This window comes from Sciurus vulgaris (genome assembly GCF_902686455.1).
Source record: "Sciurus vulgaris genome assembly, chromosome: 1".
Taxonomy (NCBI): Eukaryota; Metazoa; Chordata; class Mammalia; order Rodentia; family Sciuridae; genus Sciurus; species Sciurus vulgaris.
Genome location: NC_136461.1, coordinates 192,934,259 through 192,950,575, shown reverse-complemented (window position 1 = coordinate 192,950,575; position 16,317 = coordinate 192,934,259). Strand labels below are relative to the sequence as shown.

The window sequence follows — 16,317 nt, the reverse complement described above, 5'->3', positions numbered from 1 at the left end:
TTACCACCGCTCCCAGCCCGGGTTGCTCCAAGCGGCTCGCCGCCGCTTCTTGCTCTTACGGCCCGACCAGCGGGACAAAAGACACGTACTCTTCAGAAGTTCATGAAGCAGCTTCCCGTTTATTCAGATAAAACCCTCAATATATAAGCAGTCTCATGCATAAGCAGTTGTAACCAGATATGTCCATCCAATCCTGTTAAAGGTCAAGTGATCACTAGCTCAAGCATACATGTAAAGTATATCTGTCCACGCACTAGGCGGCTGAACTGATTATCATACAGCCAGTTGTAAACGGCTTCCTGCCTTTCTCCAAGCATAATCAGGACGCCGTTTGCTCTCTGCCAGTCGCCATCTTTAGATGCACGTGGCGTAACCCTGGGCCTCGGGTCGCGCCACATTTGGAAATTATATTTAGTGATGATGGTTGGGGACAAGGGATGAATAATTAATAAGAACAGAAAATCTATAGGTAGATTTCTTTGGTATTGACATTTCTGAGGGTGCTTTTGTTTCGAGGTAACTTGTCCCCCAAGTGTTTATGTGTTGGGAGCTTGGTACTCAGTGTGGCACTGTGGAGGTGTAATGCCATTCAGCCTAAGATCCTCACCAGTGCCAGGCCCTTGAATCTCCATAATTGTGAGTTAAATAAACCTCTTTTCTTAACAAACTTACTCAGCCTCAGAGATTTCATTCTAGCAATGAATAAAACTAATACAGTAGGTGAGGATAATTTGGCATCAGAGTTTCATATGATTCACACTAATAAGAGAGAAGACAAAAATTTAATCAAGTAGATTGGATCAAAGGTCTCTGTACTAATTATCTGGGAATATAAACATAATAGAAACTTATAAGAGACAATGGAATTTTAAGAAGAAAATCAAGAATGTTTTGAGTTAAATGTCTTAGAGAATATATTAGAACTCATGTTATGCAGCATGCAACAATTTTCAGTACAGTCATTTTGTTGCTTAACACTGGGAAAATGTTCTCAGAAATGCACAGCTCGGTTATTTTGTTGTTGTTTGAGCAGCATAATAGTACTTACACAAATGAAAAAGCTATGATGTCGCTAGGTGATACAATCTTAAGGGACCAGCATTGTATATGCATTTTGTCATCCATATGTGGTGAATATCTGTACAATTTGATGATTTTTGATAAATGTATATACCAGCATGACAATCATCACAGTCAGTCTGGAATATTTACATCACTGCAGGAAGTTTCTATATCTCTTCCCAATCACTACATCTGGCCTGAGGAAAGTACATTTTTGATTTCTGTGACTGTCATTTCTATAATTTCAAGGTTTTGACATTTTTTTCTTGCCATAATGTATTGAGAGTCATCCACATTGCTACACATTTTAGCAATTGTTCTTTATATCGATGAGTTCAATTCCATTGTGTGAAAATTTTAAAATTAGTTACCCATTTACTTTTTGATGAGCATTTGGAATCTTTACAGTTTGAAATTACTAAGAACTAAATTGGTATGAGTATTTAGGTTCACTTCCTTATAGAGACATATGTTTTAACTTTTCCTGGGTTAAAAGAATGATGGAGTCATCATAGATGTAAATTTAACATTAAGAAAGACATACTCAAATATTTCCCAAATAATTATAGTATTTTCCATTCCCACCAACAACAAGAGATTTTCAAATGTGACGGTCACCAAGACATGGTATTGTCAGTTTAAAATTATATCCATTTGAATGGGTGTTTAAAGGCATCTCATTATGGCTTTAATTTGCATTCCCTTGATAATTAAAAACTTTGAGCATCTTTTAATGTGTTTATTGTCATCCTACATTCTCTTTTCTAAAACTTTTTAAATGTCCTTTCTGTTTTTTTACAAGTTGGTTGTTTTATTAAGGTGTAAGAGTTCTATATGTATTCTACGTATAAGTTCTATGTCAGAAGTATGCATTATAAATAATTTCTCCCTGCCTATGGCTTACATTTTCAGTTTCTTTATGGTGTCTTTCAAGAGCAGAACTTTTAACTTTTGAAATAAAATTTATTATTTTTTATTTTACGGTTTGTGCTCTTTATATCCTAAGAAATTCTTGTTTTATTTCAAAAGTGATAACAATTTTTGTTTCCTTCCATGTATTTTGTGGTTTTAGATTTTCAGTACAGGATTTTGATCCATATCAAGTTAATATTTGCACATGGCATGATTACATGGTTAAAGGTCATTTATTTTTCATAAGAATGGATATGTATTTTTTTCAAGCTCCATTTTTCTTTCTTCAAGGGGAAGTTTGGTGTGTGGGATGACTCTAACCCTTTTTTCCTGTTCTGTTGATATATACCCTTTGGATGCCAGATTGTTTCCATTATAGTAGCTTTACAGTAAGTCTTGAAGTGATAAATTTTCCAGCTTTATTTAATAAAAATATTTGGTTATACTGTCCTTTTAATTAGTGATTAGTTAATAAAGTCAATTCATTTTTTTGTTGTTTTTACTTTTGTTTTGTTCAAATTAATGAACATAATTTACATATGCCAAATTTCAAACAGCATTACAAAAGGTTATTCAAACCCTGAAACTCTAAACATATACACTTAAAGAAAAATTGTAAGTTGTTACCAGTCGTACATGTTATCTTCAAACTTATTTTAATCAATTATATTATTAAGTATGGCAGAGAACCAGAATCCTTGGAAAAAATACAGAAGATGTATATGCCAACACTTGCAGAGATCCTATGATTGAATAAGAGGTATGGTTCAACAACTCCAAATTCCGTCTCTGTAACTTCTGAGCTTTGTGACACTAGACAGTAATACTTAATCTTGCTATGCTTCCATTTCTTATCCATAAAATGAGAAATATCTACCTCATATGGTTGCTATGAGATAATTATGAAAATTGCTCAGCATGATACCTGGCAAAGAGCCCAACAATCGTTGTCGTCGTCATCATCATCACCATCATCATCCTGAGAAACTGAGGCTACAAGAGTTTTCCTTCCTATGATTATCGCTTTGTTACCAGGAATATATTTCCAGATATATTGTCTGAGCTAATCTCTTGTACTCTAAAACCAACCAGTGCATCTCACATTATGAATGCTTATCAGTTTGATTGATTAGAATTGATTAAATTTATACCAAAGAAAGCCAATCGGCAGGACATTTAAAAAAATAATTTCAGGGTTGAGGACACAGCTGTTGGTAGAGTGCTTGCGCAGCATGCAGAAGTACCTGGGTTCAATCCCCAGCACTGCCAAAAAAAAATAATCACCAAAAAAAAAAAAATCACTGACTCAGTAAAATCTTTAAATATTACCTTACTCCATACAATATGCTCAGATAGTAAAAAACAGGGGCAAATTAGGAGAATTTAAAATCAGCAGTTTCATGGGACACCTACAAACACTTTTTAAAAACATCAGTTTGGTTTTGGTAGGCAAACAAAGAAAAGCAAATTTACATAATTAGAAGAAACTATAAAGAAAAAGATGGTAAATTTGACTGCAAAAGAAAACGAAACATTTCAGAATACTGTAAACAAAATGACAAAGGGCCAATATCCTTAATATATAAGAACCCTTTCAAACCAGTAACAAAAAAAATCAGAGTTTTGATTTGGTTGTAAAATGTCCCCCAAAAGGTGCCGAAGGCACCCCAGTGTAGCGGTGCTCAGAGGGAGCCTATGAAAGGCGATTGGATCCCGAGGGCTCTGACTTCATTAGTGGATTGGGCCCTTGATAAATTTGTACTTTAATAGGCCACTGGGAAGTAGTAGAAACTTTAGGAGGTGAGGCCTATTGGAGGACGTAGGTCCCTGGGTAGGTGTCCTTGAAGGGTGGGGATATCTTATCCCTAACACCTTCCTCTTTCTCTTTCTGATTCCTGCCCTCCAAGAGGTGAGCACCTTCCCACCATGATGTTCTGCCTCACGACAGTCCAGGAACGGACAAAACCTCTGAAACTGGGAGCTTGTTTTGGTTTATGTATGAGGCACTCCCCAAAAGCTCACGTTACAGACAATGCAAGGGAGTTTAGAGGTGAAATGAGAACCCTAACCTAATCAGTGCATTAATCCACTTGAATGGGTTAACTGGGTGGTAACTGTGGGCATGTAGAATGTGGGTCACTGGGGGTGTGCCTTTGGGGTTGATATTTTGTTCTCTCTCTGCTTCTTGTCATGTCCTGAGTGGTTTTTCTTTGCCAAACCCTTGCGTCATGATGTTCTGCCTCATGTTGGCCCCACAACAATGGAGCGAGCAGTCTCGATGGACTGAGACCTTGAAAAAACTGTGAGGGTCAAACTTTCCTCCTCTAAAATTGTTTTGTCATGTGTTTTGGTCACAGCAATGCAAAGCTGACTGATACAGAACCAAAATAAACTCTTCCCCCTCTTAAATTATTTCTCTCAGGTATTTTATCGCAGCAATAAAAACTTAACAGCATTCAAACTAAAAACAGTAAAAGGTAAGGAAAGAATAACCTAAGAGTTGGCAATATACTTTAGAAAAAAGTTTACCCTTTTCAAGGATTCTGCTGGTAGGCATGCAGAATCCTTAATCCTTCAGAAAGGCAGTTTGGAAATATTCACTGAAAAGTTTAAAGCCCACAAATTCTACTTCTCAAAAATAATACTAAGGAAATAACCAGAGATGTACTAAGAAGAGTCATTAAAATTTTAATAATTATTGGGAAGAACTGAAACTTTACGATTAAATTGTGTTCACTTGTATTATGCAATTATCAAAACACTGACATATGATATTAAATTAGTAGTGCCCCTTTATCTGCATGAGATTTTTTCCAAGACTGCGAGTGAATGCCTGAAACCATGGATATCGATTAGGGATCAAACCCTAAATATACTATATTTTTCCTGTATGCGTATATACAAAGGTACTGATTTTTCCACAAACTGTTCACTATAACTTTTACAGTGTGATGTGCAACGGCAAAGTTATCATGAAATTTTTTTTCTTTACAATTTAATGTAAATATTTGTTCGTGCCATACATCTTAGCAACCTTAGAATATGATTTTTTTTCCTACCCTTATCGATATGATAACTTTTGCCTTTTTATGTAAAGGAAGTATCTTGTGACTTCTCTGGCATATCCAAATCTCCACATCCCTACTTTTGTGCTTTGGTTAGCTGACCACAAGTGCTGCTGTACTGCAACAGCAGATCTGACAACTGAGACAGGTACTAAGTGACTAGTGGGTGGGTAACACATATAGCATGCAACTGCTGGACAAAGGATGATTCTTATCAGGAAGGATGGAGCCAAGAATGCACCAGATTTCATCACACCACTCAGAAAAGTGCATAATTTAAAACTTAAATGTTGTTTATTTCTGGAGTTTTCCATTTGATAATTTTTGAATCATGGTTGACCAACAGTAACTGAAACCAAAGAAAGCAAAACTGCAGATAAGGGGGAACCACTGTATTGCTAAGTGAAAAAGGCAGGCTATGAATTAATACACAAACACATGTATACACACACATACATTATATGATTTAAATTTTGAAGTCTTTTAAAAACTAATTATATATATACATATATACATACATATTTAAAATATGAACACCAGTTACATATAGATAGAAGGCTGAATGTTGGGAATTCCTTTTTGTCCCCACTCTTTTTTATTATATCCTACATCTTCCAGATTGACTAACATGAGAAAAAAAGATTTTTTTTTTTTTCCTTTCTGGTAATCCATACTTATTTTCACAATGTTCGTCTTTCTTTGTACCTTGAATAGTTTTAAAAGTGGCAGCTTTAGGGCAAGGACCTGTCTGATTTGTGGTGCCACTATTTCTAAATTGGGAATAGTTCAATATAAATGATGCTGTTGGACACATGGAAAAAGAAATGGCAGTGTCTTACTTAAGACTCAGAAATTCAAATGGACCTAATAATAAAGACTCATAACCCAAGAAGTAAAGAAATATTTCTATTTATTGTAAGAATTAAATAACCAAGTGTAAAAATTTAAAAACATATAAAAATAACTTTAAAACTTAAAACAGAGTGAAATTGCATAAAATAAGTACATAATTAAAGATAATTAACTGAGCATTACTCAAACTATATAAATATAGGCTACTTATGAAATTCTTTAGAAATGTAACATCTGCTCTTTGAATAAAGTTTGAAATTTGTTTTAAAATTTGTTTATAAATTTTCAGAAAAAAGAACAAAGTGGTAAATAACAGCTCCATTCAACTTGAATTGTCCTAACCAGAATGATTCTGTATCATTTCTTGCTTGTCTTTTCTAATACCCATTCAATCACCTGTGGGAGAAAAAACATGATTATGGTGGGTTTCTATTAAAAATAAAAGTGGTAGAAAATATATTACAGAAACTTCAAAAGAGCACAATAGAAAAATTTAAAATAAAAAGTATCATATCCTAATATTATACCTAAAAACATTTTATTTTCTATCTGAAGAACACTTTTTGGTGAACTTTTAAAGTTAAGTACAATATTATTATTAGACAAAATGAAGGTCCTGCTATATTTTTTAAAACCATTATCTCAAAATGTATTTTCAAAGAGTCACTCAAAAAATACTAAACCAAAGTTTGAAAACAACTAATCAAAATGGATTATTTTTTTCTAGCTGTTTGGATTATTTATCTCTTACTTTTTTAATATCATATTAGAAAGTCTTGTGTTAACAATGAAACCTATTAAGTACTACACAATACTCTGCCAGAATAAGCCTACTATTCAGTACCTTACAGAGTTTTCAGAGGGACAGAGTTGAAAACACCATCACCAATTCTAACTGCATATAAAATAGCAGCACAGCAACCCTGAAATAAAATACTAGCTTAACTGAATGTAGTTTCCTTGGAATAATTTATTTACCTGTACAGCATTGTTGCTTGCTGTCTTCTTCATTTCTTGAAATAGACCCCTTGAAGTTTTAAGATCCTAAAGATTAACAAAATATAGTATTTTGCAATTTATATAGTAAGTTACAGAAAATAAGTCATTATTAAGTGAGTCAGAGATTATCCTAAATAATCTACAAGTATAAATTTGATTAGGAAAATACTAACAAAAATCAAAGTAATATATTATAATTCAGCTCTATACTAAATATAAAAATACCTTAGCCAAAATACATACACATATACCTCAATCCATGTCACTCATATGTTATAATACCAATAGGACTGACCTGATCTAAGTGTTATCCTCTACCATGAATATCCAATAATGTTTCATTACTTGAAAAATGAACACACAGTTTATATTTGTTTTTCAGGTAAAAACCCTTTTGTCCCCTCTCTTCTTTTTAATACTTTTACTTCTCTACAAAGAGGGATGACATAGGAAAGGAATTAAAGTCTGACTTCTTTCAATTAAATGGCTATCAAATTAGATTACAAAATAAAAACAATCTAATTGTATTAAAAAAAAAAAGGCAATTCTTCACCAAATCTCCAAGTTAGGCTCTTCAGAGGCAGTTACTTTTGACTCTTAGCTTTTCCTCTTCCTTCACCTTCTGTTTCCACTTAATATGTTTATGCTTCAATTTGGTGATTAAGTAATCTGAGGCAGTGACTACTGATACCAAGGACTATTAGCGGCCATGGATCCAGGTCTTGTACATACCACTTTCTCAATAACAGCTGCATCACCATTTTTGATTGGTAAATAGTCGATGTCTGCCTCATTTTATCTAGCTAATTAATGTATTATGGTTATAAGGCTTCTTCACCCAACATCCTACTTTTCCTGTAGTGAAACGACATGATTAATTTTTTCACTTGTTGTTTTTCATGTATATAATTCTGGGTACTTCCCTCTCTCACAATGAACTAACTAAATGTATAGCAAAATTTTTTTTTAAACACTGAAGTATACTTTGTAATGTCTTGGTTCATTTTTTTAAATTTATTTTTTTCAATGTAGATCTTTCTACTATAGCCTGCTCTAATTTGGTCTGGTTGCTCTCTAGGCCTGGTCCTACTAGAATTGGTCTTCACTGCTAAGTATTTTTGTTTTACATCTTGATTCAGCCTCCTGTCTGCTGCACTTCATCTTCTAGAAGATTTCTCAAAAGGGTAAAATAATTCTTTTTTAGATTTTGCACATTTGAAAGTGTCTTTACTGAATCCTCCCACCTAACTGAATTTTAGATAAGGTCTAAAGTAGTAAGTAAGGACTGGAATTGTAGCTCAGTGGTAGAGCGCTTGCCTACCATGTGTGAGGCACTGGGATCGATTCTCAGCACCGCACGTAAATAAAATAAAGGTCCATTTACAACTAAAAAATTATTAAAAAGAAAAAATAGTAGGTAAATCACTTTCCTTCAGAATATGAAAGTACTTTTATATTGCTTTTAGCATATAAGTTATCGTGGGGAAGTCCAATGCCATTCTGATTCTTTATATGTAAACTACATCTTTCCTGGGAACCTTCTAGAAAATGTTCTCTTGATGCTAAGAGGTGTGAAATTCGACATGATGGTTTGTTGTAGAGCTTTCATTCATTGGGGAAGCCATGCTGAATCCCCTTTCCAGGGAGGCTTGAGTCCTTCAGTGTTTGGCTATATTTTTGACAATTTTCTCTCCTCTAATCACTATTTTTGCAACTTATTAGCACACTGCATTTTGTGAATTAATCCTCTAATTTTCTTATCTTCTTTTCAATATTTTTCTCCTTTGGTTCTAAATTCTGCTAATTTTTTTTTATTCCAACTATTCAGTTTTTTGCTTAAATTGATTTTTTCATAATTTTTTACGTTTTAAGGAGCTTTCATGTTCTATGTATTTTTGGGAAACAGCATCATGTTCTAGCTTATGGATATGATTACCTCATTTCTAAGAGAACCATAGTATTTATGAAGGCTTCTTCCACTTTGTTTGTTTTAGTTAGCTTTTTCACTGCTGTGACTAAATGATCTGACCAGCACAACTGTAGAAAAGGAAAGGTTTATTTGAGGGCTCACGGTTTCAGAGGTCTTAGTCCATAGAAGGCTGGCTCCATTCCTTTGGGCTCGAGGTGAGACAGAATATCATGGTGGAAAAGTGTGGCAGAGGGAAGCAACTTGCATCATCAGGAAGTAGAGAAAGAGTCTCCACTCTCCAGACATAAAATATATACCCAAAGCCATGCCCCAATTCCAATCTCTAGCCACACCCTACCACTTCAATTAATCTATCAGGGATTAATTCACTGGTTGGGTTAAGACTCTTACAACCCAACCATTTCTCCTCTGAACCTTCCTGCATTGTCTCACACGTGAGTTTTTGAGGGATACCTCACATCCAAACCATAACACTGTTCCTTCAGAGTTCCCTTTACTCCTTTGTGCTTTGGCACCACTTGTATTAGAAGTTTTCTGGAAGGCCTGCTAATCTTGGAATGTCCAGTCATATTTAAAGAGACACTAAAAATATGAAAGCCCTGTCTGTGCAGAGCTTATTCATTTGTGGCTTTACAAATATAGGCGGCAAGGCAGCCAGTTGGCTTTTTCACTGCAACTACCAATATTTCTTCTGGAGACCATTTCCTGCACTGTCTCAGAGGTCTGGAGAGAATCGCAACAGACCTTGTAGTTTACCACTGTGGGAGAAAGGGCATGGGAAACACTTTGAAAGTTTCCCGGTCCACTTTGCAGACCTTTATTTAATCCCTCTTGTTTCCACCTGGTACTCTGCCCTTACTTTTCATGGTGCGTGGGTCTTCAATTCTGGAGTCACTCAGAGATTCTGCCTGCTAATCTGGCGTGGTTCCCACTGGCATTCCACAAGGTAGTCATTTAGATGGTAACTTCTTTTACTCTGCTATCTGTCTCCATGTCCTTTTTCTTGTTCAACAATGTACATTTCTACACGTTTTTTTTTTTTTTTTTCCTTATCTCTTCACCTTTTTTTTCCCCTTGGTAGGAATAATGTTTTGCTTGGGAAATTATAAAAAAGATGGAAATTGAATGCATGTGGTCAAGATGCAATCTGAACTGGAAATCCGTATAATGGTCATTTAAGTTTGAAACTCAGGAGGTAATCTAATATCATTGAAGTTTTAGAGAAGTTTTAAAGTTTTAGGCTCATCTGCCTAATGTCTTACAACTAGCAGATGTTGAATCCTAAATTAGAAAGTGGGTGGTTTGATATTCATTCCAGTAGTCTTTTCACTACATATTGTAATGATATTACTAATTAAACTGATTAATAAACTACTAAGTAATGTTTGAAGATCCAATTTAAGAAAAAGACTTGTTAGGGAAAATACTGAGAACTCCAATTAAAATGTAGGTTTCTATGTATGAGGACTAAAATGAAATAAATCAAATATAAAATATTTTGCTTTAATCTTTCCATTTCTATTTTTAAAAAATCTGCCAACAAACTAAATGCTCTCAGTGTAAAAAATACTCATTTAAACATTTTTTTTACATCAAACAGGATGTATTAGTAGAGAAGACACTGTACCTTTAGGTAGACCTTGGAGATTTCAAAGAGACGCTGGCTGCATGCAGAGAAGCACTCGTGGGCCTCAGTGATCCGGTGTTTCTTTAAGGTTTCAGTCACTACTTCTTTCAGTATCTTGAAAAGAATATAACACATGACTAAAACTCTTGGAAAAGGCAAAGTCATCCTAATTTTAGTGTCCAATCATAAATGAATAGTGAACTAGACACTCAATTGACTGTGCTAAAGATATATAAGGTTCTTAAAAGTAAATGAGATGAAAAGATATCTATAAAATTTACTCAGTCACATCTGTGACAGGATTAATATCTCAGAAGGAAACAACTGAAGTACCTTTAAAAAGGAATTCAAACCAAGAGTCCTGAAATTAAACCTGAGACTAGCAATTATACACAGGAGCAATGTATAGATTTGTACTGATTTTCTATTAATGAAAATTTTGAACACAGTTGAGAATATTTTATAACAAATTTCTATCTTTTTTTTTTGACACATCTTATCAACAAGCTTCAAGGATGATTACTTTGTGGCTAATTTTGTTTCACATATACTCTCACTTGCTTTCTCATCATTGTTCTTGCACTGGGTTATTTTAAAGTAAATTCTAGACATTATGGCATTTCATTCACAAAATTTTCAGACACACATTTTAAAAGATTCAAATTAAGACATTTCTTTTTCTTTTCTTTTCTTTTTTTTTTTTTTTTTGGCAGAAAGGGGATATCAGGGATGGAACTCAGGGGCACTTGACCACTGAGCCACATCCTTAGCCCTATTTTATATTTTATTTAGAGACAGGGTCGCAGAGTGCTTAGCCCCTAGCCATTGCTGAGGTTGGCTTCAAACTCATGATCCTCCTGCTCAGCCTCCAAGCTGCTGGGATTACAGGTGTGCACCATCTCACCTAGCAAATAAATAAAGAAATTTCTTTTCATGTAGAACTGAGAAAGATGGGAAAAAGTCTTTACCCGTGTATGTTTCTGTGATCTTGATTCCTTAGTTTGCTTTGATGTCTTCAATGCATACACACTTTTTTGACCAGAACTGGCCTTTGGAGTGACTTCTGGAGTTTCACAGGTGGGAACTGGAACCAACGGACAAGTCATTGATGACTGCTTTGCCTGTGGCTTTCTGGATGTCACCACATGATGGTGATGATTACTATTGCCTCTCATTTGAGAAAGAAGAGAATCTGAACTTCCAGACTTCACAAGTCTATAGTGAGTGAAAAAAATCAAGAACTGATTAAGTTAATCAACAATGAACTCTATTTTTTGTCTTAAATATTACAAGTATATCCATTCAAACCTAAGTTCAAGAAAAGCAAACAATATTTCTTGCTATTCTGCCTTAAAAAGGCAATCAACATTGTATTATAAAGTTGTTCCTTTAGTTCTTCAAATGAGTGAATAAAACAGAAGGCAATGCAGTTCAGTGGGTAGGGAGAGCAACAAGCAATATTACTATACTCTCCCTTTTTCCCTCTCTCGTTTCCTCATTTATAACTTTATAAATCATCTTACAGTGTAATAAGCCATGCTCTTTATAGACTTAATACTCATCAATTAAGTATTTATACTTTTCTATTAAGATAATTTTAACAAAGAAACCATAACCTGCATCATATTGTATCTATGCAACTATCTGTGCAAAATAAATGTGTCCAATCCAAATAAGCTACAAAAGTGGTTCTTGTTTCAATCTTTCTATAATGTTTACACTTGCTTCCAGGAAGACTCAAATTATTCCTTTTTCAAGAATAGTCATATAGCCTTCACTTCTGCTAACACAGAGGCCATGGGGTACTTTCTTTTCTGGAATATAAATATTTTAATTAGTCATAGTTAGAAGTAAGAAATAAAGTTATGAAATATAGTAATCCAAATGTTAATGAATGGATTTACTTTTTAATTCTATCAGATGTAAAAAAAAAAAAGATCATGAATTTATAAAGTAGTTATAAAAATAATTTTAGTTATTCCATATCAGGGAAATAGTATTCTAACACTTTAGCCTGTCAAAAACAATTTGAAATTTTTGTCTTCATTTATTTCATAGTTTTTTTGAAGGCTTAACTACAATCAGAATTTATGGTTTGCTTTAGGTGTCAAAGACCTAAATTTGACAATGTAAAGACCTATAAATGCAATGGAAATTGCAGAATAAAATTCTAATTTCTGATCAAGTATTTGCACATTTTATTTAACTAGGAAACACAGTTTCTAGGGAAGTTTCATATAATGTTCTAATTATGTAGGCTTTAAAGGTGTATTTTATAGGTAATAAGTGGATTTAAAATGGTGCTTCATGAAACCCCTTGTCCTAAGAACCAACACAGGCAGGATTCAGTGGGGAGAGGGAAGGAGGAGCTGCTGGGACTGGAACTTATATCTCCAAATACCCGCTTAGACAAAGCAGCTCAGCTGCTTAATCTATTCGGTGAGATCTCTAGTGTTCTATGCTTAAAAACTTTACACTCTGTTGTGCTAATGGACTGTAAATTAGCATGGACAAGAAACAATGTATTTTTTTCCAAGTCATTTCTTCTTATAACTTATAAGCAAAATCATAAACTGCTCAAAATGAAAACAAACTTTCTGGCATGAAGGAACTAATGTAAAATCCATGCAGAAAGACTAATATGAAAAAAATGTTCCCTATAGACTAAAGTACTTTCTGTTGAGATTATTTTTGTTCACCTAATACATCACCTTTTTGGGGGATAAAGGCAATTCAGATCTTGAGATCTCCGTTTCACCCGAGGTACTTCAGTTCGTAGTTCACTTTGCAAAGCTTCTCCATCAGGAACACTCCCAGGCTCTGACAGAACTGCAGGAGACGGAAGAGGGCTCAGCACTGTAGGGACTGGAAAGCTTTCTCTGGTGCAGGTAGTTTGAGTTTCATAACGAATAAGACGAGACTGAAGTTCAGAAAATCCCCCATCTCTTTCTAAAGATTTTCGGTCATCTAAACAATATCTAAAATGAGGGAGAGATCATTAAAACCAAAGCATCCATGAGAACAAAGGGCTTTTCCCTTTCAAACAGAAAATAAGGAGACATTTACTTAAAAGTTCTTTTAACTTCCCAAAAACGGTTGGAAGGTTGAATGAATGGCTTACTTCCCCCACAAGTTCAGTATTTTTCCAGTCTGCTATATAAAAGGGCAAAAGATTTTAAAATGTGAAGTACAATCTAACTTTTCTTTGGCCGGTTTCTGGGCAATAGATTAAGTTAATCCTCTGGTTTATTTTCAAAATAATATAGTTGCTGTTTTGATACTTTTTAAAACTCTAGCAACTTCTGATTCTCAGCACAGCTGAATATAACAACACGAAATGCTGACTTCTGTTAGAAAGGGCAAGTTTATTTTCAACACAAAGATTAAACGGTATGAAGGCATTTTAAGATGGCTCATTAACTAAGAAAATTTTGAATTTTTACATTGAATCTCACTCCCCACCTTACTGACTTTAAACACTTTGGTTGTATCTGATTTCTAGCTAAATCTGATTCAGGAAACAAATGAAATGTTAGCCCAGCAAATGCTTCAGGACTCAAAGAAATTCCATGTTGTTAAGCAAGGAAACTGCAATACATGTGATCTTGCAAAGTTCTTCACTTTCTCCCCTTTTTATAACTGCATCAAGGAAACAGTTTCATGCATGCGATTGTAGAACTGAACAAATTAAAACTTTTCCCTGTTATCTGTTTTTGTCATCTGCAATATGTTCTCTAAAATCAGATTTTTGGAGTTTGATTCTCAAAGAATGCTTTATTACCCAAATATATGAATGCCTGGTGGAGTTTTTAAGAACTTTTATCCTTCCCTTTATGTCACATATTTGATTTCTAAGAACACAGACCATGCAGCCTAAACTCCTTGGATCTAAATCTGAGTTCCTCTAGAGAACCAGGACATACTGAAGCAAAGCCCAATCACCTGCCTAATTCTACCTTGTTTCTCTATAATCTGTTCTTTTCTGAGTTATTCTTCCCCCTAGTTTATCTTAAATTTCAGGATCACAGGTCTGATTTGTAAACATCATATGATGGAAACTGAAACTGCCCTCCAAGCAGCATCAATTTCCTTGGCTCTGCTATGACTGCACAACCAGTCTCAGGATAATCATCAACCAGATCAAGACCTGATCAAGACTGCTAGCTATATAATCTCCTTAACTCTTGACTTTGCTCTTTACTTACATAACCTCAAAGCTATTGTTGACACCTGAAGACAACCCTTATTTCTGTTTTTCTAGCATGGCCACACTAAGAATAAAGACTTCTCTTCCTATTTCACAATTGATTTTTGTTGGTTTGATTTTTTTCCCTTGGGACGAGTAGCGAGGCCTGACCTCTTGGGACACTGGTAACAAAATTACTTAAGTTCAGCTATGCTCCAACTGCCCAATCTGCAAAATGAGGTTCATAGTATTTATCTGAAACAGCAACTGTGAGGATTACTCAAATTGGTACATATGAACATTTGGAGCCAGTGCCCAGAACACACAAGCAAAGCAGTCAATGTATACTGCTACTATTCCCACCAACATTAGATTCATTTTCTACCACAGCAAATCTTAGAGTACATTAATAATATGTAGCACAGATAGAATTTAAACACAGGTTGGTGACTTTCATCACTGCAGCATACCATTTCTTATGTAAAGTATAAAGACAAACTCATTCAGTGCTCAACACATAGCCAAACATTCGCATCATTTGAAATGTCTTAACAAATACTATATGCCCATGGTATGGGCACCAAAACAGACATGAAGACCAATGGTGCAGAATAGAAGACGCAGAGACAAACCCACATAAACACAGTTATCTCACACTAGGCAAAGGCACCAAAAATATACATTGGAGAAAAGATAGCCTCTTCAACAACTGGTGCTGGGAAAACTGGAAATCCATATGTAGCAAAATGAAATTAAACCCCTATTTCTCACCCTGCAGAAAACTCAACTCAAAGTGGATCAAGGACCTAGGAATTAGACCAGAGACCCTGCACCTACTAGGAGAAAGTTTAGGCCCAACTTTCTGTCATGTTGGTGTAGGAACTGACTTCCTCAACAAGACTCCTAAAGCACAAGAAATAAAATCAAGAATCAATAATTGGTATCAAACAAAAAAGCTTCTTTACAGCAAAGGAAACAATCAAGAATGAGACGAGAAAGCCTACAGAATGGGTGGAAATCTTTGCCATCTGCACCTCAGATAGAGCATTAATCTCCAGGATATAGAAAGAACTAAAAAACTTAACACCTAGAAAACAAATAACCCAATCACTAAATGGACAAAGGAACTGAAGAGACACTTCACAGAAGAAATACAATTGATCAACAAATAAATGAAAAAATGTTCAACATTTCTAGCAACTAGAGAGATGAAAATTAAAACTACACTGAGATTTCATCTCACTCTGGCCAGAATGGCAATTGTAAAGAATACAAATACCAATAAATGTTGGTGAGGACATGGGGGAAAAGGTAACTTCATAGATTGCTAGTGGGATTGCAAATTGGTGCAAGCACTCTGGAAATCGTATGGAGACTCCTTGGAAAACTTGGAACGGAACCACCATTTGACCCAGCTATCCCACTCCTCAATTTATACCCAAAGGACTTAAAATCAGCATACTACAGTGATGTAGCCACATCAGTGTTTACAATTCACAATTGCAGAGCTATGGAACCAACCTAGGGGCTCTTCAATAGATAAATGAATAAAGAAAACATGGTGTATATACACAAAGGGAAACTACTGAGCCATAAAGAAGAATAAAATTATGGCACTTGCTGATAAATGTATGGAACTGGAGACTATCATGCTAAGTGAAATAAACCAATCCCAAAAACAAAA

The 16,317-nt window shown here is 34.8% G+C and overlaps 1 protein-coding gene across 4 annotated transcripts in view; it reads right to left on the bottom strand.

Annotated features, from left to right (window-relative positions):
- Nucleotides 1-16,317, bottom strand: part of MTBP (MDM2 binding protein) — a 93,039-nt gene that overhangs the window by 1,396 nt on the left and 75,326 nt on the right. For 2 of the 4 annotated variants that reach the window (XM_079140800.1, XM_079140803.1), the window contains 5 exons: nucleotides 13,159-13,425; nucleotides 11,416-11,662; nucleotides 10,448-10,561; nucleotides 6,870-6,935; nucleotides 397-6,287 (listed from right to left, as the gene is read on the bottom strand). In XM_079140800.1, the coding sequence (XP_078996926.1) occupies nucleotides 6,249-6,287; nucleotides 6,870-6,935; nucleotides 10,448-10,561; nucleotides 11,416-11,662; nucleotides 13,159-13,425 (733 nt within the window). In that variant the 3' untranslated portion in view covers nucleotides 397-6,248. Of the gene's footprint in view, nucleotides 1-396; nucleotides 6,288-6,869; nucleotides 6,936-10,447; nucleotides 10,562-11,413; nucleotides 11,663-13,158; nucleotides 13,426-16,317 lie in introns of those variants that run through there. The other 2 variants (XM_079140801.1, XM_079140802.1) reach the window with 2 other exon arrangements.